Below are 25,512 nucleotides of genomic sequence, written 5' to 3'. Positions count from 1 at the left end.
GTGAAAACCTTCGAACGGCCACTCCCTAAAAGCAGCAAGAAACTCCAGAGAGCCCCACAGACCCTTGTAAAATACAGCCTAGAGCTCAGGGAATGTCTGGATTTTCTCCTCAGGGAGATTTTTCCCACTTTGGGGCACCCTTGGAGGAAACCATAGGAATCTGGAGGACCTTTCTGCAATAGGAGACATCAGGAGAAACCACCTTCTGACCTACCTCAATGTTGGAGGCCTCTGTTTCATTTGCGCTTCTCCGCTTCCTGCCCCGTTTGGGGTAGCCGTTGATCTTACACTCATAACACGCCTCTGGGGAGAGGGAATTGTCATCCATTTCACCACTGACAGGTGGCTCTGGGTTTCCTCGGCCCATGCCCATTCCAGAAACACAGTGCCTATGGTGGAAGGGAAACATGTTTTTCGTTAGAATTGGGAGATGGAGGAGGGAGAGTTCTGGTGAAGCCTGGACCCCTCCCTAGTGACATTCAGTCCTTGATTATTTGTCCACTGGATGATCGGCGGTTCTGAGAACAACACTGAAGCCCTCGGTGTTTGGCCTCAAATTCTCAGTTCCCTGGGTTGACTTGATTTCTTTTTACTGTTTCTCAAGGCCCCGTTTTGCATATTTATTTGTCCCTTCACTTCCCAAATGAAATGTGGCAGGTGTTTTGCTGTACTGCTGGGGAGGAAACGGGGAGTGGAAACAAGAGAAGAACAGAGGATGAGGGAGACCATGTGACTCGGAAGGTTCAATAAAAATGCCTTCTTTTTATGAAACAGGCTCCACATGAGTGAGAAAGGGATGAGACATCACTGTTCAGTTCCTTGCCCTCTTGCTGCTTAACTGATACTATCACTGCCACCTCCACTTCCACCACCACCGCTGTCACCAGCCTTCACCACTCCAGCTTCTGAGCAGTCTCTCCTCTCACTTATCCTCTCACTTATCAGACCTCTCACTTTGGCTGAAGCTCCTCCTGGAGATAAGAAGAAAGCGCTAGGTGACACCTGAGGTTGATTTAGATATAAATTGAGGGTATGCAATGTATAAAATACATGTATCAAAGCTTGCCCAACTGTGGGAAATTGCTTCAAATCATTCAAAACCACTAGGTCCACTGGCTCTGACTCATGTGAGGCTGGATAAACAAACCCATGCCCAAGAGAAAACTAGTTCAGCTGTTTTTCTTTGCCTTTCAGTTTTTAAAGCCAAGTTATGGAGGGAGGCTTGCATGTTTCACAAGTACCTTGTTTTGTTATTCTGCTTACTATTTCATAGGCCACTTGGAATGTATTTACCAGGCTCCTCTTTGAAAATGTGTTGAAATATTTGAATGATCCTAAAAGAATCTTTGCATTGGGGTAGGGTCCACCCTAGTGACTCACGGAGGAGCCCAAACTGTTATAAATGGGTAGATCTCTACTACTGGGTCCACTACTGGGTCCATAATGTAGAACAAATACCGTTTTCTCTTTCTGTATTAGTTGATCTATTCTTTATAACCCATGTTCCTTTATGCCTTTAAGATTCAAAATATAATGCCAATAAGAAGAAACTTTGTATTTTGCAGCAATTTCCAGGTTTCTAATATCTTCTGTAATCCTGCTGAGCCCGACACATTTCCTTGTCCTTTAATCTTGCACCATGAAATGTGCAGAAACAATAAAATGGACGAAATGATAAATGCTCATCCTGTATGTGAGTGCATTCACATAATGATTAAATTATTGGAAGGCAAACCCCAAATTCACAGGCTTTTGGCTCCTTTCTCAGAACTTCCTTCCAGTATTTTCATATCCCTGGAACACCACTTACAAGAAGTGTGACTATAAAGTCCCACTGGCCAGAAGCCAGTTTGAAGTGTCACAGTTTTTGCTGGGAAAATGGTTCTGGCATTAAACTTATAAAGAATGAGTCTACTGAGAGCCAGACACAAACATCTGGAAATTTGAGTCCTATTGCTGGCATTCTGTGTGCTTCCCATGAAACATTCTTTTACCTTCTACACACCCCAAAATGAATCACTTGATGTTTGTGTGTCAAGAAATCAAAGAACACAAAATTAACAATTGGATATATACACGTAAGTGTGTGTTGTGGAATATGTGACTTTGTGTGTGGGGGGGAGTATATATAAGTGTGTGTGTTGGTGTGTATATATATATGTGTATGTATATTTAATGTCTGTGTTCCTAATTAAAAAGTTAAAATTTGAGCTCCTACACAGAGTAGCCAGAACCGAGACAACCAAGTCCAGATGAATTCAGTGGGGAAGAAGACCTAAACTTTGAAAACTTAACACTAACTCTTAAATTACTGAGTAGAATAAAAACGCATCTTTCCTGCCCCAGCTCTCACACGTACAATGTGGTGAAGTATTCTACCTGGAAAATACAGTAATTCTCTTGACTCTTATATGTAATGCTCTTTTGGCAATTTTGAATGTACATTTAAGTCTGAAATGTAAAATACACTTTAAAACTGTAAAGGACTCCACAAAAGGTATCTTTTTGGTTTATCCTAACAGGAGCTAGATGAGAAGGCATTTTAAGTCGAGACAGAATCCTGCTTGCCCCAGGAGAAGGCTGCATCAGCAAAGTGCAGCCTGAGTCCAGTTCTGTCACGGGTCGCAGCCCCTGTATTTCCTGAGAGATGAATCGCTTTCCACCAAGATGTGAAGAGCAAGAGAATGAGACAGGTAAGCCATAGAGCGAGGTATTTACAATGTCATTTCATTATTTTGTTTGACATTCTGTGAATTTCCAGAAACCTAGATGTCCCCTTTCAAATAAAATAACCTAAAACCTTTGCAGCACTAATTGAAATTAACTCAAGAATCATAAAAAGTATGGTTCTACTCTACTAGGACAGGTCATTTTGAATTAAATATACTTAATTATGTTATGAATGAGAAAGCCTCCAACCACGACCATGGCTAGCAGTGCTTACCCTTGGCCTATTCGGAAGTAGCCAGGTGGACAGGCACAGAGGTAGCCGCCCTCGGTATTGGAACAGCCGTAACTGCAGGGGGCCTGAGAAGAGCCACATTCGTTGATGTCTTGGCACCCACCACTGAACTGTTCGTACTGGAAGCCAGCAGGACACATGCACTTGTAGCTCCCCAGCGTGTTGTGGCAGGAGGCTCCTCCGCAAATGTGAGCACTGAGGCATTCATTTTCATCTGCAGAAAAAACCAGAAGACACCGCACATGTGATACCAGCCAGAGGTTGCTATGGAGGTGTCTGGATCAGGCCACCTGCTGCCGGCCAGCTGGCCCTCCCCTAGGCTCTTGGGAAGGTAACACAGGCAGAGGTGGCTGCGGTGGGAAAGGGAACAAGAGACAAAGATGTGGAAACAGGTGTGGTCTCTTGCCATATGGTGAGCGAACGTGGTTTCTGAGGTCAAGTGCACCAGGCAGAATACATTAGGGAGTGGCATTCTGAGGACCAGCAGACTCCAGTTCTCATCTGAAGCCAATACTTGTATGTTCTGCTCTACGGGAGCATCCCGTGTAGAACGTGGGGATGGTTCATGGCTAAGGTTCAGGGTTCAGGGTGGGAGGGCAGGAATCAGTTCTTTGCACCTTTGCTTCACAAGTGCCCACTAATAGGATGATTATCTCCACAGCAGAGATGAACCATATTCCTGGATGCTGCTTTCTCAGTCTTCCTTTTTCAGGATGAGTAGGGCTGGCAAGGGCTGACACCCTGCAGGAAGTGTCGGCCCACTAGGACTTCATTTTCAAAAGTCCATAAAAGCCTCCAGGTGCTTGCCCTGGGGATGAGTAGTGTCTTCTGGTATGTCTGCTCCCATCTCTGAATGGGCCCCTTTATCCAAACCACCTCCTGCCCAGAGTCTGGGCCATGTCTAAAGCTAAGTATGGCTGGAACAGATTCAGTGCAGACTTCACAGGCAATAATTGGGGAAAACCTACAAGAGACACAGATGCTGCAGAACTAGCTACAGATAGGGACCGGCCAAGTCTGATGGCAATAAGTAGGAAAAAGAAATCTAACTTTAACAAATCAATTCAAAGGGAAGAAACCCCTCAAGTTTCTCATCATGTCTGATGTATACTTTTTTGAAATTTCCAATATATTTTTGTAGACCTGCCTTTGTAGGGCAGCACGGATGTTTGCTGGTAAGACATTTCTTAACTGCTAGAGCCCATTTTCAGGCATATGTTCATATGAATGCATGTGACTGACCTTCTCCTCACTTAGCAAATACCTAATTCCAATGGAAGAGAGGAGGAGAAAGGCAACTAAAACTTACTAGATGCCTACTGTATGACAGTTGGGATACTAGGTACTTCACTCCATCTACTTAACCTGCCTAACAGTCACAGAGGTAGGTATTAAAATCCCTATTTTCCAGGTGAAGAAAGCAAGACTCAGAAAGCCCCACCAAGATCTCCCAGCAGCAGCCGCAGGGCAGAGATGCACACCCAGGTCTGTCTGACTACAAAACTCACGTGCTTTCCTTCATATCACAGTGTCTCTCAAAAGACTCACCCACACTTAAACTGGTCCTTTCTCTTTTACTTTTTCATTGGCTGAGGTAGATTCATTTTTCAAGAACAAAATTGTTTCTAAGGAAATACCTTTTTTTTTTAAATTAGGAGAACAGGTGGGTAAAAACAGTGAGGGCGGGATACTTGCATATATATACATACATACACACACACAATTCAGACTGCCTTCCACCCTTCCTTCCTCTCTTCCTTCTCTTCCTCCCCCTTCCTTTCTCGACCTGCCCCCCCCCCCACTTCTTGCCTGTATGTAGTTACAGAGAGAAGAAGGAGTAGATATACAATAAGAAAGCTATTGGTTGAGCTGCCTACTATGGCTCAGTGCCTAGCTATGCATCTGTTTGAGATCCTTTATATCCAAGGACTCTCAAGTACCCACCCAAGGTCACTTAGGTTCTAAGGTTCCTAAAACAAAATGATTCAATATGCCATCATCTGTGTTCTTTTTCCCCTTATTTTAAATTAGAGGTGAGCTGTGTGATAGAAACTAATGGAGACCATGGGCATCCAGGATGAATGAAGAACCGAGGGTAGTTGCTTTGGTGAAGGGAATATCTCTGGGCTGAATGTCTTCTCCTTGCCTTGCTTATCCACTTCCAGACTTCTCGCCTGCCCTCGGCTCTACAAGGCTGATCGGAATGGAGCATCCACAAGCTCCTCTCCTGTATCCTGAGCTTTTGGTTGGGCTCAGCCATCTGTTACCTGCTGAGACTCTGGCTGATAAAACCTCTAAGGTAAGGCATGGGTATATGTGGGGAAGACCTGTTAATACAGAGCTTAGATTTATTCTGTTTTGTTCCAAGGAGCAGAAACAGGACCAGTGGTTAGGAGTTAGTGGGAGAAGAGCTTCATCCTTTATGAAAAAGATATTTCTAAAAATTAAAGTTTTCTATGCATAGATTGGGCTGTCTTGGGAGAAGGTGAGTACCTTTCTAGGTTGGAGAGGGATTGATATGTTAGGAAACAGATCAGACTAGATCATTGCTAAGGTTCTTTCTAAATTTGAGTATCTCTCTTTTTAACTTGGAGTATCTATTCCTGTCAAGAACTCTCCCTGTCCCCTTTTCACATTCTTTTCTACTTTATTTTACATTTTTTCCTCCCTGAGAATCTAATAAGTTTAAATTAAACTTGCTTATCTGGGTTGGAGAGATGGGGTAGAGTGGAGCACGGATTAAGATAAGAAATTGGCAAATGTTCAATGTTTACAGCTTGAAAACAATCTGTTTGTGCACTCACCCTTTCTATCAATATACAAATACCATGATTTGTTTAACATGTTTTGCACTTTTCCTGACCTTTTTCATCCTGTGTGTGCACCCTGGAGCAAATGGCTCCACAAGGAATTTTTCTACACGCCCAAATCTTTGTTTTATTCTTTCAGTTGTTACTTAAATTGGTGAGGGTTTTGCTCTTTTCATAAAAGGAGACAATTCTAATTTGAATGAAATAGCATTAGAGTCTCTGAAAGACACTCCTTAAAAGCAGATGGAAACCTACTTACTCTGTCCTCTAAACTCAAAGTTTCCAGCATCAGGCTCGCATAGTGTGTCTTAGCTGTGGTGTTAAGGGAGAGCCACTGGGAGAACTCCAAATGTAGAACAGCCTTTCCTTTACTAATTTCCTATAGGTCATGATGGGTCAGCTCCAACTTCAAGCTGCAAGTTTGATATTTTCTAGAAAGCAATGATATCCGTGGCCCTTTACCCTATAAACCCATCCATCTTCCAAGAGGGAACTTCTGGCTGCCTAGGAGCAAGGATCCAGGGAGGGCTGGTCCAAGAGATCTGCTCTGCATGGCTCTGGGGAAGCCATTCTGGCCCAAGGCAATGCAGTGCTCATTCTGGGTAAGTATAATTCCCAAGAAATATGAGACCAGTTTGAACTGGTATCTTCTGGGCATCAAAACCCCCAAACCTCTTCCCACTTTTTAAAAACTGAAATTTAGTTGATTTCCAATAGTGTTAGTTTCACGTGTACAGCAAAGTGATTCACTTATATATATTATATAGGTCCATCCATGTTGCTGCAAATGGCAATATTACATTTTTTATGGCTGAGTAATATTCCAGTGTGTGTGTGTGTGTGTGTGTGTGTGTGTGTGTGTGTGTGTGTATGTATCTTCCTAAACCAATCATCTGTTGATGGGCACTTGCGTTGTTTCCACATTTTGGCTATTGTAAATAGTGCTGTTATGAACACTGGGGTGCATGTATCCTTCTGAATTAGAGTTTTCATCTTTTGGGGATATATGCCCAGGAGTGGGATTGCTGGATCATATGGTAGCTGTATTTTTAGTTTATTAAATAACCTCCACACTGTTCTCCATAGTGGCTACACCAATTTACATTCCTACCAACAGTGCAGGAGGGTTCCCTTTTCTCCACACATTCTCCAGATGTAGACTTTTTGATGATAGTAGACTTTTTTGGAGATAGTAGACTTTTTGATGATAGTCATTCTGACCAGTGTAAGGTGATGATACCTCATAGTGGTATTGATTTGCATTTCTTTAATAATTAACAATGTTGAGCCTCTTTTCATGTGCTGATTGGTCATCTGTTTGTCTTCTTTGGAGAAATGACTATTTAGGTCTTCTGTCCACTTTTTGATTGGGTTGTTTGTTTTTTTGATACTGAGTTGTATGAGCTGTTTGTGTATTTTGGATATTAACCCCTTGTCGGTTTCATCATTTGCAAATATTTTCTCCCATTCCATAAGTTGTCTTTTCATTTTGTTGATGGTTTCCTTTGCTGTACAAAAGCTTTTAAGTTTGATTAGATACCATTTGTTTATTTTTGCTTTTATTTCTTTTGCTTTGGGAGACTGATCTAAGAAAATATTGCTACGATTTATGTCCAAGAATGTTTTGCCTATGTTCTCTTCTAGGAATTTCATGGTGTCATGTCTCATATTTAGGTCTTTAAACCATCTTGAGTTTATTTTTGTATATGGTGTGACGGAGTGTTCTAACTTCACTGATTTACATGTGGTTGTCCAGCTTTCCCAGAACCATTTGCTGAAGAGATTGTCTTTTCTCCATTGTATATTCTTGCTTCCTTTGTTGCAGATTAATTGACTGTAGGTGCGTGGGTTTATTTCTGGGCTCTCTATCTGTTCCGCTGATTTATATGTATGTTTTTGTGCCAGTACCGTGCTGTTTTGATTATTTCAGCTTTGTATTATAGTCTGAATTCTGGAAGGTTTATGCCTGCAGCTTTGTTCTTTTTCCTTGGAATTGCTTTGAAAATTCTGGGTCTTCGGTGGTTCCATATAAATTTTGGGATTTCTTTCTAGTTCTGTGAAAAATGTCACAGGAAATTTGATAGGGATCACATTAAATCTATACATTGCTTTGAGTAGTATGTCCATTTTAACAACATTAATTTTTCTAATCCAAGAGCATGAGATATCTTTCCATTTCTCTGAATCATCCTTTATTAATCCTTTATTAATGTTTTATAGTTTTCAGCATATAGGTTTTTCACTTCCTTGGTAAAGTTTATTCCTAGGTATTTCATTTTATTGATGTGATTTTAAACAGGATTTTTTTTTTTTTTTTACTTATATTGTTGGTGTAAGGAAATGGAACAGATTTCTATATATTAATCTTGTATCCTGCTACCTTGCTGAATTCATTTATTAGTTCCAACAGTTTTTGTCTGGAGTCTTTAGGGTTCTCCATATAGAGTATCATGTCATCTGCAAATAGTGACAGTTTTACCTCTTTGCTTCCAATTTGGATACCTTTTATTTCTTCTATGATTGCTGTGGCTAGGATTTCCAATACTATGTTGAATAGAAATGGTGAGAGAGTGGGCATCCTTGTCTTTTTCCAGATTTTAGTGGGAAGGCTTTCAGCTTTTCACCATTTAACATTATATTGGCTGTTGGTTTGTCGTAATGGCTTTTATGATGTTGGGATATGTTCCCTCTTTACCCACTTTGGTGAGAGTTTTTATCATGAATGGATGTTGAATTTTATCAAATGCTTCTTCTGCATCTGTTGAGATGATCATGTGGTTTTTGTCTTTCCCTTTGTTGATGTGGTGTAACACATTGATTTTGCATGTGAGCCACCTTTGTGACCTAGGAATGAATCCAACTTGATCATGGTGTATGATCCTTTTTATGTATTGTTGGATTCAGTTTGCTAAAATTTTATTGAGGATTTTTGCATCTATATTCATCAAAGATATTGGGCTGTAATTTTCTTTTTGTGTAGTGTCTTTGTCTGGTTTTGGCATCAGGGTGATGGTGGCTTCATATAATGACTTTGGGAGTGTTACCTCCTCTTAAATCTTTTGGAATAGTTTGAGAAGGCTAGTATAAGTTCTTCTTTGTATATTTGGTAGAATTCCCCAGTGAAGCAGTCCGGTTCTGGACTTTTGTTTGCAAGGAGTTTTTTTCATTACAGATTCTATTTTACTTCTAGTGATTGGTCTGTTCAAATTATCTGGTCTGTTCAAATTATCTGTTTCTTCTTGATTCAGTTTTGGCAGGCTGTATGTTTCTAAAAACGTGTCCATTTCTTCTACGTTGTCCAATTTGTTGGCATATAACTGTTCATAGTATTCTCTTTTGATTTTTTGTATTTCTGTGGTATCAGTTGTTATTTCTCCTCTTTCATTTCTTATTTTGTTTCTTTGGGTCCTCTCTTTTCTTCTTGGTGAGCCTGGCTAGTGGTTTGTCAATTTGGGTTATCTTTTCAAAAAACTGGTTCTTGGTTTTATTGATCTTTTCTGGGTTTTTAAAAAATCTCTATTCCCTCTCTGATCTTTCTTATTTCCTTCTGCTGACTTTAGGTTTTGCTTGTTGTTTTTCTAATTCTTTTAGGTGGTAGGTTAGGTTGTTTGAGATTTTTCTTGTTTTTGAGGAAGGCCTGTATTGCTGTGAACTTCCCTCTTGAAACTGTTTTTGCTGCATCCCATAGATTGTGTAAGTTTGTGTTTCCATTGTTGTTTGTCTCGAGGTATTTTCTGATTTCTTCTTTGATTTCATTGTTAACCCATTGGGTTTTTTAGTAGCATGTTGTTTAGTCTCCATGTGTTCATTTTTTTCCCCATTTTTCTTTCTGTGGTTGATTTCTCGTTTCATACTATTGTGGTCAGAAAAGATGATTGAAATAATTTATATTCTCTTAAAGTTCTTAATGCTTGTTTTGTAACCTGGGAAGCGGTCTATCCTAGAGAATGTTCCATGTGCGTTTGAAAAGAAGGTGTATTCTGGTGTTTTTATTTTGGATGTAGTGTCCTGTAGATATCAATTAAGTCCAACTGGTCTGTTGTGTCATTTAGGACCTCTGCTGCCTCACTGAGGAAGATCTGTCCATTGGTGTCATTAGGGTGTAAGTCTCTTACTATCATTGTATTCCTGTCAATTTCACCCTTTATGTCTGTTAGTATTTGTTTTATATATTTAGGTGCTCCTATATTGGGTGCATGTATTATTGAGCGTAATATACTCTTCTTGTAGTGATCCCTTTATCATTATATAATGTCCTTCTTTTTCTTTATGGACTTTGTTTTAAAGTCTATTTTGCCTGATATGAGTATTCCTACCCCTGTTTTCTCGTCATTTCCATTTGCATGAAATATCTTTTTCCATCCCCTCACTTTCAATCTGTGTGTCTTTCTCCCTGAAGTGAGTGTCTTGTAGGCTGCATATTATAGGTTCTTGTTTTTTTTTTTTTTTTTGTGGTATGCAGGCCTCTCACTGTTGTGGCCTCTCCCATTGCGGAGCACAGGCTCTGGACGCACAGGCTCAGTGGCCATGGCTCACGGGCCCAGCCACTCTGCGGCATGTGGGATCTTCCCAGACCGGGGCATGAACCTGTGTCCCCTGCATTGGCAGGTGGACTCTCAACCACTGCGCCACCAGGGAAGCCCTAGGTTCTTGTTTTTTATCCAATCTGCCACTGTGTCTTTCAATCAGAGCATTTAGTCCATTGACATTTAAAGTAATTATTGAGAGGTATGTACTTATTGTCATTTTAAACCTTGTTCTCCAGTTGATTTTGTAGTTCTTCTTTGTTCATGTCTTCTTTTTTGTTTTTCCTTTTGTGGTTTGATGGTTTTTTAAATATTATGTTTGAGTTTCCTTCTTTTTGGTTTTTATGAATCTATTTTATGTTTTTAATTTGTGGTTACCCTGGTTTTCAAGTATGTTGACCCATAACTATATCTACTTACTTTAAACTGATAGTCATATAAGCTCAAACACATTCTAAACAATCTACAATTTTTAGTCCCCTCCTCCAAATTTTGTGATTTTGATGTCCTATTTTACACCTTCATGTTTGCTTTTGCTATTAATTGTAGATATAATCACCTTTACAACAATTTTTTGATTGTTTTTTAATCTATGTACTGGCTTAAGTGATCTGCAATCCTTTTATATATTTGCCTTTCCTATTGGGATTATCCCTTTCCTATAGATTCTTGCTTTTCTATTTAGAGAAGACCTTTCAATATTTCTTTTGTTTTTCTTTTTTTTTCCTGGCTGCACCACATGGCACGTGGGAGCTTAGTTCCCTGACCAGGGATAACACTCATGCCCTCTGCAGTGGAAGCGTGGAGTCCCATAACTGGACTACCAGGGAATTCCCTCAATATTTCTTTTAAGGTAGGTTTAGTATTGCTGAATTCTTTTTGTTTATCTGAGAAATTTTTTCTCTCTCCTTGTATTCTAAATGATAATGTTGCCAAGTGTAGAGTATCTTAGGTTGCAGGTTTTTCCCTTTCAAGACTTTGATTATATCATGACACTCCCTCTGGCCTGCAAAGTTTCTGCAGAGAAATAAGCTGAATCTTTCTCTTGCTACCTTTAGAATCCTCTCTTTAACTCTTGCCATTTTAATTATGATATGTCTTAGTGTGGGTCTGTTTAGTTTCATCTTGTTTGGGACCCTTTGTGCTTCCTGTACCTGGATATCTGTTTTCTTCTTTAGGGTTGGGAAGTTTTCAGCCATAATTTCTTCAAATACACTTTAGATCCCCTTCCCTCTCTCTTCTCCTTCTGGAACCCCTGTTATGTGTAGATTGGCACACTTTGTATTATCTCATAGGCCCCATATGTTGCTTTCATTTTTTTCACTTTTCTTTCTGTCTGCTGTTGTGATTGGGTTATTTCCATTATTCTGTCTTCCAGATCACTTATTTGTTCTTCTGTGTTATTTACTGTGCTATTCATTGCTTCTAGATTGGTTTTTATCTCAGCCGTTGAGTTGTCTAATTTTGCCTGGTTCCTCTTTATAGTTTCTAGTTCATTGTTTAATCTTCATTTCTATTGATAATCTTTATTAATTCTTTAGCATTTTTCTTACCTCCTTTTTGAACTTGGGTTTAGTAGACTGGTGAGGTCTATTACATTATCTGTTTTTTTCAGGGGGGTTTCTCTTATTCTTTTAACTGGGAAGAGTTCCTATGCTTTTTCATTTTACTTAACTGTTTCTCCTAAATTCATAGAGACAGAGAAAGTGATCTACTCTGGTCTTGAAGGGGTGTTTTCTGTGGGAGCATCCCTTTGTAGACTGTGTGATTCCAATACTTTTGGTGAGAAGGCTATTTATGGTATGGATGCCAGCCACGTCTTTCCTCAGAGTGTGCTGGCCATTCTTCCTTAGACAGAGGATGTGATTGGTGTTGTGCCTCCATAGCCTGCACTGGATGTTGGGTGGGGCCTCCCTTCTGCTCTGTGGCTGTCACAGCCCCGTCAGGGTGGTGTCTGCTCCACAGCTGTTGGAGTAGAAGCCCTGAGGGTCACGTTTGGTCAGGCTCCATTGCCCTTGAGGGTGTGCTCTGTCCCAAAGGAGGTGACTGCCGAAGCAAGTAAGGCCCGTGTGGTCACAGCAAACCTAAGTGCCACCCATGCGGGTGTCCATGGTTCTGCTGAGAAGCAGCCCAAGGTTGTGTCCCTTTCTGTTGTGTTCGTCCCAGACCTAGTGCCAGGCTGTGGTGTGGAGTGGGCTGCTGCTGGAGGCCAGGGTGCTGTGGCTGCAGGAATCAAGGTGGTTGTGCTACTGTGTGGAACCTGGACTGCCTCTGTGACAGGCCACTCTGAGGATCTGCCCACCCCAGATCCGGCTGCAGGCTGTGGGGTGGAATGGGTGGAGATGAGTGCTCTTGCCAGAAACCACCTCTGCATACTCCTTTCCAGGGCCTGTCCACCCAAGCCACGCGTTTCTGTGGCACCACCTGGCGTGTGTGCTGACAAAATCCACTGTGGCCAGACCCTCCCCTGCCTGAGATTCAGCACTTAGTCACTGCTTATACTGGCAGCCCAGCCCCACACTGAGTTTCAGACTGAGGAGTGTGGCAAGCTGGCAGCTGTCAGCGCTGGTCTCTCTCCACCCTGACTGCTAGCAAGCCGGCACGTGTGCACTCCTCACAAGCAGAGTCCAGTTCCCTCCATCTGTCCCAGCAGACCTCCCAGCAGGCAAGGAAGCTCCTCAGGGTGAGGGCTGTCCACGTGGACCTTCCCTTCTTCACAGATCGTCCCAGGGGTTCCAGTTGCATCCCAATGCCTTCTTTTTTATTTTATTTTTTCCACCCTACCCAGCTTCATGGAGATCTTTCCTGCCACTTCAGTTGAATAAGAAGTCTTCTGCCAGTTTCCAGTTGGTTTTCCGTGAGAGTTGCTCCACATGTAGACGTATTTTTGATGTGTTTGTGGGGGGGAGGTGAGCTCCACATTCCTCCTATTCTGCCATCTTCATCCTCCCCTCTCTTCCCACTTCCTAATAGACTCATTCTTCTACAAGTCCCAGGCAGGAGATGATCTTCATGGGGCCAAAATAGAATCTCCAGGCAACGAGGACATGACCTGGCTATCTCTACTATTTCTGGACTGAGTGTAGGAAGAGGAGGGTTAAGGCCCAGCAGTGACAGACCTCACCTCTTTTATACTCTTCTCCACAGCTCCAGTTTCATTCAAGGGACCTACGTAATAAGGGCAGATAGGCTCATATGCTGGGTATTGAATCAACAAAGCTCATGCTGGAAGTTCTGTGAACAATGTCAGAAACTGGTGATTAAAATCCAAGACCTTCCTGAGCTGATAACAAAGGGCTTTTGATTAAAACCAGACAGCTCATCAGCAAGCTGTGCAGCCTAAACTCTAGCACTGTGGTCATTTTAGCCAAGACTACTCACCTCTGCAAAACTGCATCTTGTAAAGAATCAAACCAGATGAGAGAGACACGCGTTTGATAAATGAGCACGTACCAAATGTGTCTTCATTTGGAGTAAAGTCAAGCGTTGCAATGTGGAGCAGCCACCCAGAAGGCAGTTGCCCTTTGTTTTTGCTAAGTAGGGCTCTGTAGCCAACAGAGTGGCAGCCAAAACAGGTCACCAGAGCACAAAGCTTGCAGTGCTACTTGCTGAATGAAAAAAACAAGCAAACAAGTGAAGGTGACGCTAGAAAGGCAGCCCTAAAACATGAAGTTAAGAGCCTTGGGTTCTAGCTCTGGTCCTGCCACCAAAGAACTGGTAAGGACAGACTACCTTTCCTTCCTGGGCTTCTAAGCCTTCATCAGTAAAACAAAGGGCTTGGGCTAGATGGCTTGGGGTCCCTCTAAATTTGCAATGTTGGGATTCTCTGATGTGCATTAAGAGTTATTTTCCTATGATACTGTGGAATCAAAAATGACAGCTTCAATTTAATGGGAGATTCTAGGGGACTCCCTTATTATTCAAAGCAAATTAGCAATCCTGAAAAAAACTTTCTGTGTTTGTTGCTTGCACTCTGCCCCAAAGATGTATAGCACTCAATGGAACCACTTCTGCATCTTCTGGCCAAAAGTTGCTCATAACAGCCTGTCGCTGGCTGATAAACTACAGTCAGAAGCAGGATTTTGTTGGCCTCTAAGGTGAAGAGAACTCCATGTGGGCTGATGACTAGCAATGAAGCAGGAGAGCAAGGGGATATTGGGAGTCAAGGAATTCTGGGGACATTTCATTTCAAACGCCCTCAAAATACCCTTTATCATTATTTTTTTTTTTCTTAGTTTGCTACTTTGCAAAGGCTGTGACTTCCTTCTGGATTCAACAGGTACGGACAGTTTGAAATGGTATTTGTTGCTTCAATGACAAGTTGAAAGTTTTTAGAAAGAAAGCAGTTTTCTGACTCATAGGAGCTGATAGCAATTCATCTTGTGAACAAGGGAAAACTACTTGCCGACACACTGGTTCCATTGGTAGTGCTGGAGATAGCCCTGGGGGCAGCTGCACCTGTAGCCGCCGATGATGTTCTGGCAGCCATGCTGGCAGCGATGGTTTCCTTCGCACTCGTCCACATCTGAAAAGGAAGGCAGAGTCGCCTTTAAGTCACATCAATGCTTGTCTCAGAGGTGTTCTCTGAAGCAACATTTATAAGCATATGAAAGTGAAAGGCAATTTTAGTAAGAAATCTGATCCTTAAAAAATTATTCTACCACCAAAAACTTCAAGAATATCTACTCTGGAGCTTTTGATAAGTCCAAGGAAAAAACCATTCATCTATCCCTGGTAAAGTCCACAGATAAAAATGACGAAGAAACTAATGCAAGGCACAAGAGCACTGTGAGACAGCCGTGTAAATTACTTATATTTCCTTATTTGTGCCAGAATTAGAAACCAAAATGTCAGTACAGAAACAAAATCCTAAAAAATATAAGTAAAACATTTAATCCTATACTAGCAGAAGAGCTATTCCTCATATACTTAATCCACATTGAGGGAATCCTTCTAAGACTCTGGATCCAGTGACTAGAAAATTAGTGAAATTCAGGAATCTAGCTATTTTTCTTGACTGGGTCATTCCCTATTAGACGAAATGAACAACTGAGTGGAAAAAGTCTTGTTATATTCAGGAGAAGCATGTGTTATGGACACAGTCAAGCATGAGACAAAAGATGGATCTCTTAAGATATGGGACCCGTGCAAACTAGAGAAAACACTTCCCATCTTCAGCTGGCTATCTCCCCTGTGCTCAGTTCTGATGTCTCATAGAGGATGATGCTGCAGGTGTTTATAGGCCCCCTCCACAAGGACCGACCAGCTGGATCAAGCTAAGGGCTCCACGCACCTTCACAGCTGGCACCGCTCTGATCAAGTGAGAATCCCCGCTGGCATTCACAGGTGAAGCTTCCAGGAGTATTCTGGCAAATGCCCTTAGACCCACACAGGTTGATGTCAGAGGTGCATTCATTGTTATCTGTAAGAAGCAGTGGGGGAAAGGAGAGGGTGAAACTTCCCCGAAGCTGTCTTTGTGTTGTTTAAAAGAAAGAAAGAAGGGTGATTTGCTGAGAAAACGCCAATAACTTTTCACATACACGCATGCACACAGAGACACACATACATGTACTCACATATTTTTTTGAGTTTTATCTTCTTATTCCAACAGCAGAAGTGCTCGAAAACAATCCCTTAGAGGAATAGTTGCACTCCATATAGGATTTTTCCCCTCCCACTTACCAATGCAGGCAGTATGGTGTTGGGTAAATCCAGGAGGACATTTACATGTGAAGCTGCCAATGGTGTTAACACACAGGAACTGGCAGTTGTGCTGCTTAGTTGCACACTCATCAAGATCTATAAGAAAATGCAAGATGGGCATTGGAATTGAGCTGAAGCCCAGGTACCTGGAAGCTGCCCTAGGGAGCAGCTCTGAGTTTTCTTTTCTACATCGCAAATGACCTGGTCAGAAGAGAGCCACAGCAAATGGCTAGGAGGAACCCAGGAGATAAGGGTTTGAAAGATAAAGCATGGTTTCAGTTCAGACCAAAAATGCATTTCTTTGGGGATCCAAGAAAAACCCATTCCCTTTAGTTATAGGAATGCAGAAATTTCTCAGCAAAGAAATGTCCAATAAATTATAAAATTTAAATGAATTACAAAATGAAATAAAAGATTAAGGATTCTCAAAAATTTCCAAAGCACTGAAAAGATCTATTCAAGTTAAAATATAAAAAGAAATGTTGGGCTTCCATGGTGGCACAGTGGTTAAGAATCTGCCTGCCAGTGCTGGGGACATTGGGACACCAGGGTTTGAGCCCTGGTCTGGGAAGATCCCACATGCAACGGAGCAACTAAGCCTGTGTACCACAACTACTGAAGCCCGTGAGCCACAACTACTGAGCCCACAAGCCACAACTACTGAAGCCCACGCGCCTAGAGCCTGTGCTCCACAACAAGAGAAGCCACCACAATGAGAAGCCTGCACACCGCAACAAAGAGTAGCCCCCGCTCGCCGCAACTAGAGAAAGCCCGCCTGCAGCAATGAAGACCCAACACAGCCAAAAATTAATTAATTTTAAAAAAAATTAATTAATTAATTAATTAAAAAAAAGAAATGTTGAGGGTGGAAATGAATTTCTCTGCTTGGTTCTTTCCTGTTTGCTGTTTTTAATCTTCTCAAATGAGCTGGTCAACCAGGTCAAACCAAACCAATCTAACTTTTTTGTTTAGATTCTCCTTTGGATAAAACAAAATTGAGTAATCAGGAAGGAAACAAAGGAAAGAAAAAAAAATCATTCTGATAAGCCAATAGCATTTTTTTAAAGACTGCCTACGGTATTTATCCAACATTATTTTCCACTTCTCAATAAAATCCTCCGCTTTGACCAGGCCTCTTTCCTCACTGCCAGAGCTTCTGGCTCTTTCTGAACTCCATAGCTATTTTAAACCTTTAAGAGATACAAAGTGTGTTCTAGCTTTTAGTAGAATTTTAATTAAAAAAAAAAGAAACTGCAGAGAATTTAGAAATCTATCGGCCTACCTTCCTTCCTGCTTGGCTCTCTGCCTGCCTCCCTCCCTTTCTTGTGATCTTCTTTTATCACTGTATACAGAGCTGTACTTGGAGCTGCAAATCAGTGCCAGTTCCTGGCTAGACTAATATCTGGAGTGGACCTGAACTAAAGAACTGCCCATATTTCTCCCGGTGCTGACATCTCTTAAAAAGGAGCCAATCCTGTGCTCTTTCCATTGCTGGGGAGTTGCTGTTTCTGCTTTTCTGGTTTCTGCATGATTGGCAGCTGTATGTCTCCTGCCAGCAGGTGGCCTCCCCTCTCTATGACCCCAGGGGACTTGCTAGAGCACCATCACACGGTTACTGAAGCTTATCTGCAAACATGTGAGGGGGACAATTCAGTGATTTAAAAAAAATTTTTATTTCATATTGGGGTATAGTTGATTAACAACGTTGTGTTACTTTCAGGTGTACAGCAGAGTGATTCAGTTATACATATACATGTATCCTTTTTCAGATTCTTTTCCCATTTAAGTTATTGTGGAATATTGAGCAGAGTTCCCTGTGCTATAGAGTAAGTCCTTGTTGGTTGTCTATTTTAAATACAGTAGTGTATATATATCAATCCCAAACTCCCAATATCAATCCCATACTCCCAATTTGTCCCTCCCACCCACCTTTCCCCTTTGGTAACCATAAGTTTGTTTTCTAAGTTTGTCTGTTTCTGTTTTGTAAATAAGTTCATTTGTATGTTTTTTTTAGATTCCACATATAAGCAATATCATATTGCTTATATTGATAAGCAATTGATCATATTGAAATATTTGTCTTTTTCTGTCTGACTTACTTCACTTAGTATGATAATCTCCAGGTCTATCCATGTTGCAGCAAATGGCATTATTTCATTCTTGTTAATGGCTAAGTAATATTCAATTGTATATATGTACCACATCTTCTTTATCCATTCCTCTATTGATGGACACTTAGTTGTTTCCATGTCTTGGCTATTGTAAACAGCGTTGCAATGAACATTGGGGTGCATGTATCCTTTTGAACCATGGTTTTCTCCAGATATATGCCCAGGAGTGGGATCGCTGGATCATATGGTAGCTCTATTTTTAGTTTTTTAAGGAACCTCCATACTGTTCTCCATAATGGCTGTACCAATTTACATTCCCACCAACAGTGTAGGAGGGTTACTCTCCAGCATTTACTATTTGTAGACTTTTTGATGATGGCCATTCTGACTGGTGTGAGATGATATCTCACTGTAGTTTTGATTTGCATTTCTCTAATAATTAGTGATGTTGAGCATCTTTTCATGTGCCTCTTGGCCATGTGTGTGGCCAAGGGGTACATTTCTCCATTTCTCTTTGGAGAAATGTCTATTTAGATTTTTTGTCCATATTTTGATTGGGTAGTTTGTTTGTTTGATATAGAGCTGCATGAGGTGTTTGTAGATTTTGGAGATTAATCCCCTGTTGGTTGCATCATTTGCAAATATTTTCTCCCATTCTGTGGGTTGTCTTTTCGTTTTGTTTATGGTTTTTCCTTTGCTGTGCAAGAGCTTTTTGAGTTTAATTAGGTCCCATTTGTTTATTTTTATTTTTACTTCCATTACTCTAGGAGATGGATTGAAAATTATGTCAAAGTGTTCTGCCTATGGTTTCCCTTAAGAGTTTTAAGGTATCAAGTCTTACATTTAGGTGTTTAATCCATTTTGAATTTATTTTTGTGTATGGTGTTCAAGACTGTTCTAATTTCATTCTTTTACATGTAGCTGTCCAGTTTTCCAGGTACCATTTATTGAAGAGACTGTCTTTTCTCCATTGTATAGCCTTGCCTCTTTTATCATAGATTAATTGACCATCAGTGCATGGGTTTATTTCTGGGCTTTCTATCCTGTTCCATTGATCTATAGTTCTGTTTTTGTGCCAGTACCATACTGTTTTGATGACTGTAGCATTGTATAGTCTGAAGTGAGACGATACTTGATTCCTCCTGATTCCTCCAGCTCCGTTTTTCTTTCTCAAGATTGCTTTGTCTATTTGGGATCTTTTGTGTCTCCATACAAATGTTAAAATATTTTGTTGTAGTTGTGGAAAATGCCATTGGTAATTTGATAGGGATTGCAATGAATCTGTAGATTGCCTTGGGTAGTACAGTCATTTAGACAATATTGATTCTTCCAATCCAAGAACATGGTATATCTTTCCATCTGTGTGTGTCATCTTCGATTTCTTTCATCAGTGTCTTTTAGTTTTTGGAGTACGGTTCTTTTGCCTCTTTAGGTAGGTTTATTCCTAGGTGTATTATTCTTTTTGATGCGATGATAAATGGGATTGTTTCTTTCATTTCTCTTTCTGATCTTTTGTTGTTGATGTATAGAAATGCAACAGATTTCTGTGTACTAATTTTGTATCCTGCAAATTAACAAATTCACTGATGTGCTCTAGTAGTTTTCTGGAAGCATCTTTAGGATTTTCTATGTATAGCATAATGTTATCTGCAAACAGTGACAGTTTTACTTCTTTTCCAATTTGGATTCCTTTTCTTTCTTTTTTTTCTCTGATTGTTATGGCTAGGACTTCCACAACTATATTGAATAGAAGTGGCGAGAGTGGACATTCTTGTTTGGTTCCTAATCTTAGAGGAAATGCTTTCAGCTTTTCACCATTGAATATGATGTTAGCTGTAGGTTCATCATATATGGGCTTTATTATGTTGAGGTATGTTCCCTCTATGCCCAATTCCTGGAGAGTTCTTTTTTTTTAAATCATAAATGGGTTTTGCATTTTGTCCAAAGATTTTTATGCAAATCTATTGAGATGATTATATGATTTTTATTCTTCAATTTGTTGATGTAGTGTATCACACTGATTGATTTGCAGATATTGAAAAATCCTTGCATCCCTGGGATAAATCCCACTTGATCATGGTGTATGATCCTTTTAATGTATTGTTGGATTTGGTTTGCTAGTATTTTGTTAAGGATGTTTACATCTAAGTTCATCAGTGATATTGGCCTGTAATTTTCTTTTTTGGAGGTATCTTTGTCTGGTTTTGGTACCAGGGTGATGGTGGCCTCATAGAATGAGTTTGGGAGTGTTCCTTCCTCTGCAGTTTTTTTCTAACAGTTTCAGGATAGGTGTTAACTCTTCTCTAAATGTTTGATAGAATTCACCTGTGAAGCCATTTGGTCCTGAACTTTTGTTTGTTGGGGGTTCTTTAATCAGTTTCAATTTCAGTACTTGTGATTGGTCTGTTCATATTTTCTGTTTCTTCCTGGTTCTGTCTTTAGAGATTGTACCTTTCTAAGAATTTGTCTATTTCTTCTAGGTTGTCCATTTTATTGGCATACAGTTTCTTGTAGCAGTCTCTTATGATACTTTGTATTTCTGTGGTGTCAGTTGTAACTTCTCCTTTTTCATTTCTAATTTTATTGATTTGAGCCCTCTCCCTTTTTTTCTTGATGAGTCTGGCTAAAGATTTATCAATTTTGTTTATCTTTTCAAAGAACCAGCTTTTAGTTTCATTGATCTTTTCTATTGTTTCTTCATCTCTATTTCATTATTTCTGCTCTGATCTTTTTGATTTCTTTCCTTCTACTAACTTTGGGTTTTGTTTGTTCATCTTTCTCTAGTTGCATTAGGTGTAAGGTTAGGTTGTTTACTTGAGATTTTTCTTGTTTCCTGAGGTAAGACTGTATTGCTATAAACTTCCCTCGTAGAAGTGCTTTTGTTGCATCCCATAGAGGTGTTGGACTGTCGTGTTTTCATTTTCATTTTCATTCGTCTCTAGGTATTTTTTGATTTCCTCTTTGATTTCTTCAATGATCCATAGGTTTTTCAGTAGCATATTGTTAAATATTTATTTGGGTGTGCCGTGTCTTAGTTGTGGCACATGGGATCTTTGTTGCTACTTGCGGGATCTTTTAGTTGTGGCATGCAGGATCTTCAGTTGCACCATGTGGGATCTAGTTCCCTGACCAGGGATTGAACCTGGGCCCCCTGCATTGGGAGTGCAGAGCCTTAGCCACTGGACTACCAGGAAAGTCCCTAGTAGCATATTGTTTAGCCTCCACATTCTTTTAGTTGATTTCTAATCTCATAGTGTTGTGGTTGGAAAAGATGTTTTACATGATTTCAATTTTCTTAACTTTACTAAGGCTCACTTTGTGGCCCAGCATGTGATCTATCCTGGAGAATGTTCCATGTGCACTTGAGAAGAATGTGTATTCCGTTGCTTTCAGATGAAATGCTTTGTAACTATCAGTTAAGTCCATCTGGTCTGATGTGTCATTTAAGACCTATGTTTTCTTACTGATTTCCTGTCTGGATTCTCTCTCCATTGATGAAAATGGGGTGTTAAAGTCCCCCACTAGTATTGTGTTACTGTCAATTTCTCTTTTTATGGCTGTAAGTATTTGCCTTATATACTGAGGTGCTCCTATGTTGGGTGCATATATATTTACAACTGTTATATCTTCTTTGATTGATCCCTTGATCATTATGTAGTGTCCTCCTTTGTCTTTGTCTCTTGTAACAGTCTTTAAAGTGTATCTTGTCTGAAATGAGTATTACTACCAGCTTTCTTCTGATTTCCATTTGCATGGAATACCTTTTCCAACCCCTCATTTTCAGTCTGTATGTGTCCCTAGATATGAAGTGGGTGTCTTGTGGACAGCATATATACGGGTCTTGTTTTTCTATCCATTCAGCCAGTTTACCAGTTGGAGAATTTAATCCATTTACACTTAAGGTAATCATCAATATGTATGTTCTTACTGCTGTTTTAAAAATTGTTTTGGCTTTGTTTTTGAGGGTCTTTTGTCTTCTCTTCCTCTTTTGTTCTCTTGGATTCCTCTTTCTTTTTTGTGTGTGTATCTATTGCAGATTTTTAGTTTGCGGTTACCATGAGGTTTTCATATAGCAGTCTGTATATAAACAAGATTGTTTTAAGTTGCTGGTCTTTTAATTTCAAAAGCATTTCCAATATCCTGCATTTGTACTCTCCTCTTCTCACCATTGCTCGTTTTGATATCCTCTTTGGGTGTAGGTGATTTCCTACCTTTACTGTATGTTTGCCTTTACCAGTGAGCTTTTCCATTCATAATTTTCTTGTTTCTAGTTGTGGCCTTTTCTTTTCAGCCTAGAGAAGTTCCTTTTGCATTTTTTGCAAAGCTGGTTTGGTGGTGCTGAATTCTCTTAACTTTTGCTTGTCTGTAAAGCTTCTGATTTCTCTGAATATGAATGACAGCCTTGCTGGGCAGAGTGTTCTTAGTTGTAGGTTTTTCCCTTTCATCACTTTAAATATATTGTGCCACTCCCTTCTGGCCTGCAGAGTGTCTGCTGAGAAATTAGCTGAGAGTTTCCTTGTATGTTGTTTCTTTTCTCTTCTTGCTTTTAGTATTTTTCTTTGTGTTTAATTTTTGTCAGTTTGATTACTATGTGTCTCGGTGTGTTCCTCCTTGGGTTTATCCTGCCTGGGACTCTCTGTGCTTCCTGGACGTGGGTGACTGTTTCCTTTCCCATGTTAGGGAAGTTTTCAGCTATTTATCTCCTCAAATATTTTCTCAGGTCCTTTCTCTCTCTTTTATCCTTCTAGGACCCCTATAATGCAAATGTTGGTGCATTTAATGTTGTCCCAGAGGTCTCTTAGACTGTCTTCATTTCTTTTCATTCTTTTTCCTTTATTGTGTTCCATGGCAGTGATTTCCACCATTCTGTCTTCCAGCTCACTCATCCATTCTTCTGCCTCACTTATTCTGCTATTGATCCCTTCTAGTGTATTTTTTATTTCAGTTATTGTATTGTTCATCTCTGCTTGTTATTTAGTTCTTCCAGGTCTTTGTTAAACATTTCTTGTATCTTCACAATATATGCCTCCACTCTTTCCAAGATCTTAGATCATCTTTACTATCATTACTCTGAATTCTTTTTCAGAGTAATTGCCTATCTCCACTTCATTTAGTTCTTCTGGGATTTTATCTTGTTCATTCATCTGGGACATATTCCTCTGCTGTCTCATGTTGTCTAACTTTTTGTGATCGATGGTGGTTTCCATTCTGCAGGCTGCAGGGTTGTAGTTCTTCTTCTGCTGTCTGCCCCCTGGTGGATGAGACCTAAGAGGCTTGTGCAGGCTTCCTGATGGGAGGGACTGGTTCCTGCCCACTGGTGGGTGGAGGTGTGTCTTATCCCTCTGGTGGGCAGTGCTGTGTCAGGGGGTGTGTTTAGTGGGCAGTTACTCAGGAAGACTTTATGCAGCCTGTCTGTTGATGGCTGGGGCTGTGTTTCTGCCCTGTTCGTTGTTTGGCCGGAGGTGTCCCAGCACTGGAGCCTACAGGCTGTTGGGTGGGGCCAGGTCTTGGTGAGATAAAGGCAGTGTCCAGGAGGGCTCATGCCAATCAGTACTCTTCAGAACCACCACCTCCAGTGTTTGTCCCCACTGTGAACCACAGTCACCCCTACCTCTGCAGGAGACCCCTCCAGTTACCAGCAGGTAGGTCTGGCCCAGGTTCTTATGAGGTCACTGCTTTTTTCCCTGGGTCCTGGTGCGCATGAGATCTTGTGTGCACCTCCAAGAGCAGATTTTCTGTTTTCCCCAGTCCTGTAGAATTCCTGCAGTCAAACCCCACTGGCCTTCAAAGCCAGTTTCTCTGGGGATCCTCTTTGCATTGCCAGACCCCCAGGCTGGGGAGCCAGTGTCAGGCTCAGAACTTTCACTCCTGTGGGAGAACTTCTGTGATATAATTATTTTCCAGTTTGTGGGTCACCTACCCAGTGTGTGTGTGATTTGATTTCATTGCGATTGCGCTCCTCCTACCACCTCATTCTGGCTTCTTCTTTGTCTTTGGATGTAGGATACAGTAAGTCGCCTACATAGGAACCTTCAAGTTGCGAACTTTCAAAGATGCAAATGTGCATTCACATGTCCAATCAATCATGTAAGTTAGTTCATGTGTCTGGTGTACATTGCCGTGTGTGCATCCCCTACAAGTGGTTGTGCTTTTGTGTACTTTACTGTACAGTACTGTATAGAATACAGTACTGTACAGTATCTTTATTTCAAGACCAGGATGTCTGGAAGCAAGTGTAAAAACAGCACTAGTGTAGCTGGTACTACTGTACTTTTCAAGGTTCTATACTGTAGGATTAAAAATGTTTTATTTTTTGTGTTTGTTTTGTTGTGTATTATTTGTGTGCAAAGTATTATAAAACTATTACAGTACAGTACTATATAGCTGATTGTGTTAGTTGTGTACCTAGGCTAACTTTGTTGGACTTATGGACAAATTAGACTTACAAATGCACTCTCGGAATGGAAATCATTCATATGTAGGGGACTTACTGTATATTTTTTGGTAGGTTCCAGTGGGTTTTTTTTGTGAATAGTTGTTCAGCAGGCAGTTGTGATTTTGGTGTTTTCGTAAGAAGAGGTGAGGTCACATCCTTCTAACCCACCATCTTGTCTCTGCCTCCAACCTTACAATACTATCTTTACACCATTAAGAACAGCAACACTTGCTGTTTTCACATCCAAGAATCCCCTTCTTTCCTCTTACTGGGTTCCTACCCATCTCTCATGGGGTAAGTGCTGGTCCTTCATTTCCCCTGGGGTCATCCTTCTAGCCTCTTTCCTCTGTTTCAATAATACATGTATCTGCACCACTCATTTTGATATTTAGTCATATATGCCAAGTATGTAGAAGAATTTAGACCTTATGAGAAAAATAGGAGAAAGAATCTTATATTGTAAGTAGATCTGTAAAACTTTTTTGTATTCCTAAAATTAGAGTATTACAGATGTTTTTCATATTAATACATTGTAAAAGAACATAACTACTACTATACATTTAATTTATTTTCATTTTCCATCTCTTAATTGCTAGAAATTTTTAGGATTTTCTGCCCCCACAAGTTAGAAAGATGCTGTAAATTTGTTTTGATTCATACAGTTAGTATACACACTGAGAGACATTTTTCCCCTGAAGTTGGTTTTTCATTTAGACAAATAAGTTTGTGGCTGTGAGCTGTAGCCTCACGCTCCCCAGAACTCACTGTGATCCACAGATGTAGAATAAGTTCTATGTTTTAAGGCAGAATTTTTGAGTAGCTCTCAACTTCCTCTCCCCATACTGCAGGATTGTATAGGACTTGTGCTGCACAGGAAAATTTCAAGCATTGTCCATATGTTATCCTGTATTACCTGCCTCTTAACTCTCCCCCTTTCAGCAGACAGAGGAAAAGGGTTGCTGGC

At 40.5% G+C, this 25,512-nt stretch overlaps 2 protein-coding genes and 1 long non-coding RNA gene across 3 annotated transcripts in view; 2 read left to right on the top strand and 1 right to left on the bottom strand.

Annotated features, from left to right (window-relative positions):
• DUT (deoxyuridine triphosphatase) overlaps nucleotides 1-2,693 on the top strand; it is a 148,948-nt gene extending 146,255 nt beyond the window's left edge. The window contains exon 12 of the transcript XR_011377243.1: nucleotides 2,523-2,693. The gene's annotated coding sequence lies outside the window, so the exon portion shown is untranslated. The remainder of the gene's footprint in view (nucleotides 1-2,522) is intronic.
• FBN1 (fibrillin 1) overlaps nucleotides 1-25,512 on the bottom strand; it is a 252,069-nt gene that overhangs the window by 2,824 nt on the left and 223,733 nt on the right. The window contains exons 60-64 of the mRNA XM_030842674.2: nucleotides 15,981-16,097; nucleotides 15,592-15,720; nucleotides 14,704-14,823; nucleotides 2,945-3,176; nucleotides 215-389 (exon numbers count right to left, since the gene is read on the bottom strand). Of these exons, the coding sequence (XP_030698534.1) occupies nucleotides 215-389; nucleotides 2,945-3,176; nucleotides 14,704-14,823; nucleotides 15,592-15,720; nucleotides 15,981-16,097 (773 nt within the window). The remainder of the gene's footprint in view (nucleotides 1-214; nucleotides 390-2,944; nucleotides 3,177-14,703; nucleotides 14,824-15,591; nucleotides 15,721-15,980; nucleotides 16,098-25,512) is intronic.
• LOC132596851 (uncharacterized) overlaps nucleotides 3,076-25,512 on the top strand; it is a 69,125-nt gene continuing 46,688 nt past the window's right edge. The window contains exons 1-6 of the long non-coding RNA XR_009563003.1: nucleotides 3,076-3,293; nucleotides 4,374-4,447; nucleotides 5,128-5,261; nucleotides 6,158-6,374; nucleotides 9,825-10,500; nucleotides 11,057-11,151. This is a non-coding gene — a long non-coding RNA (uncharacterized lncRNA). The remainder of the gene's footprint in view (nucleotides 3,294-4,373; nucleotides 4,448-5,127; nucleotides 5,262-6,157; nucleotides 6,375-9,824; nucleotides 10,501-11,056; nucleotides 11,152-25,512) is intronic.

Source organism: Globicephala melas, chromosome 2 (genome assembly GCF_963455315.2).
Source record: "Globicephala melas chromosome 2, mGloMel1.2, whole genome shotgun sequence".
NCBI lineage: Eukaryota > Metazoa > Chordata > Mammalia > Artiodactyla > Delphinidae > Globicephala > Globicephala melas.
The sequence above is the reverse complement of the archived record's forward strand: the minus strand, read 5'-3'. Positions and strand labels throughout refer to the sequence as shown.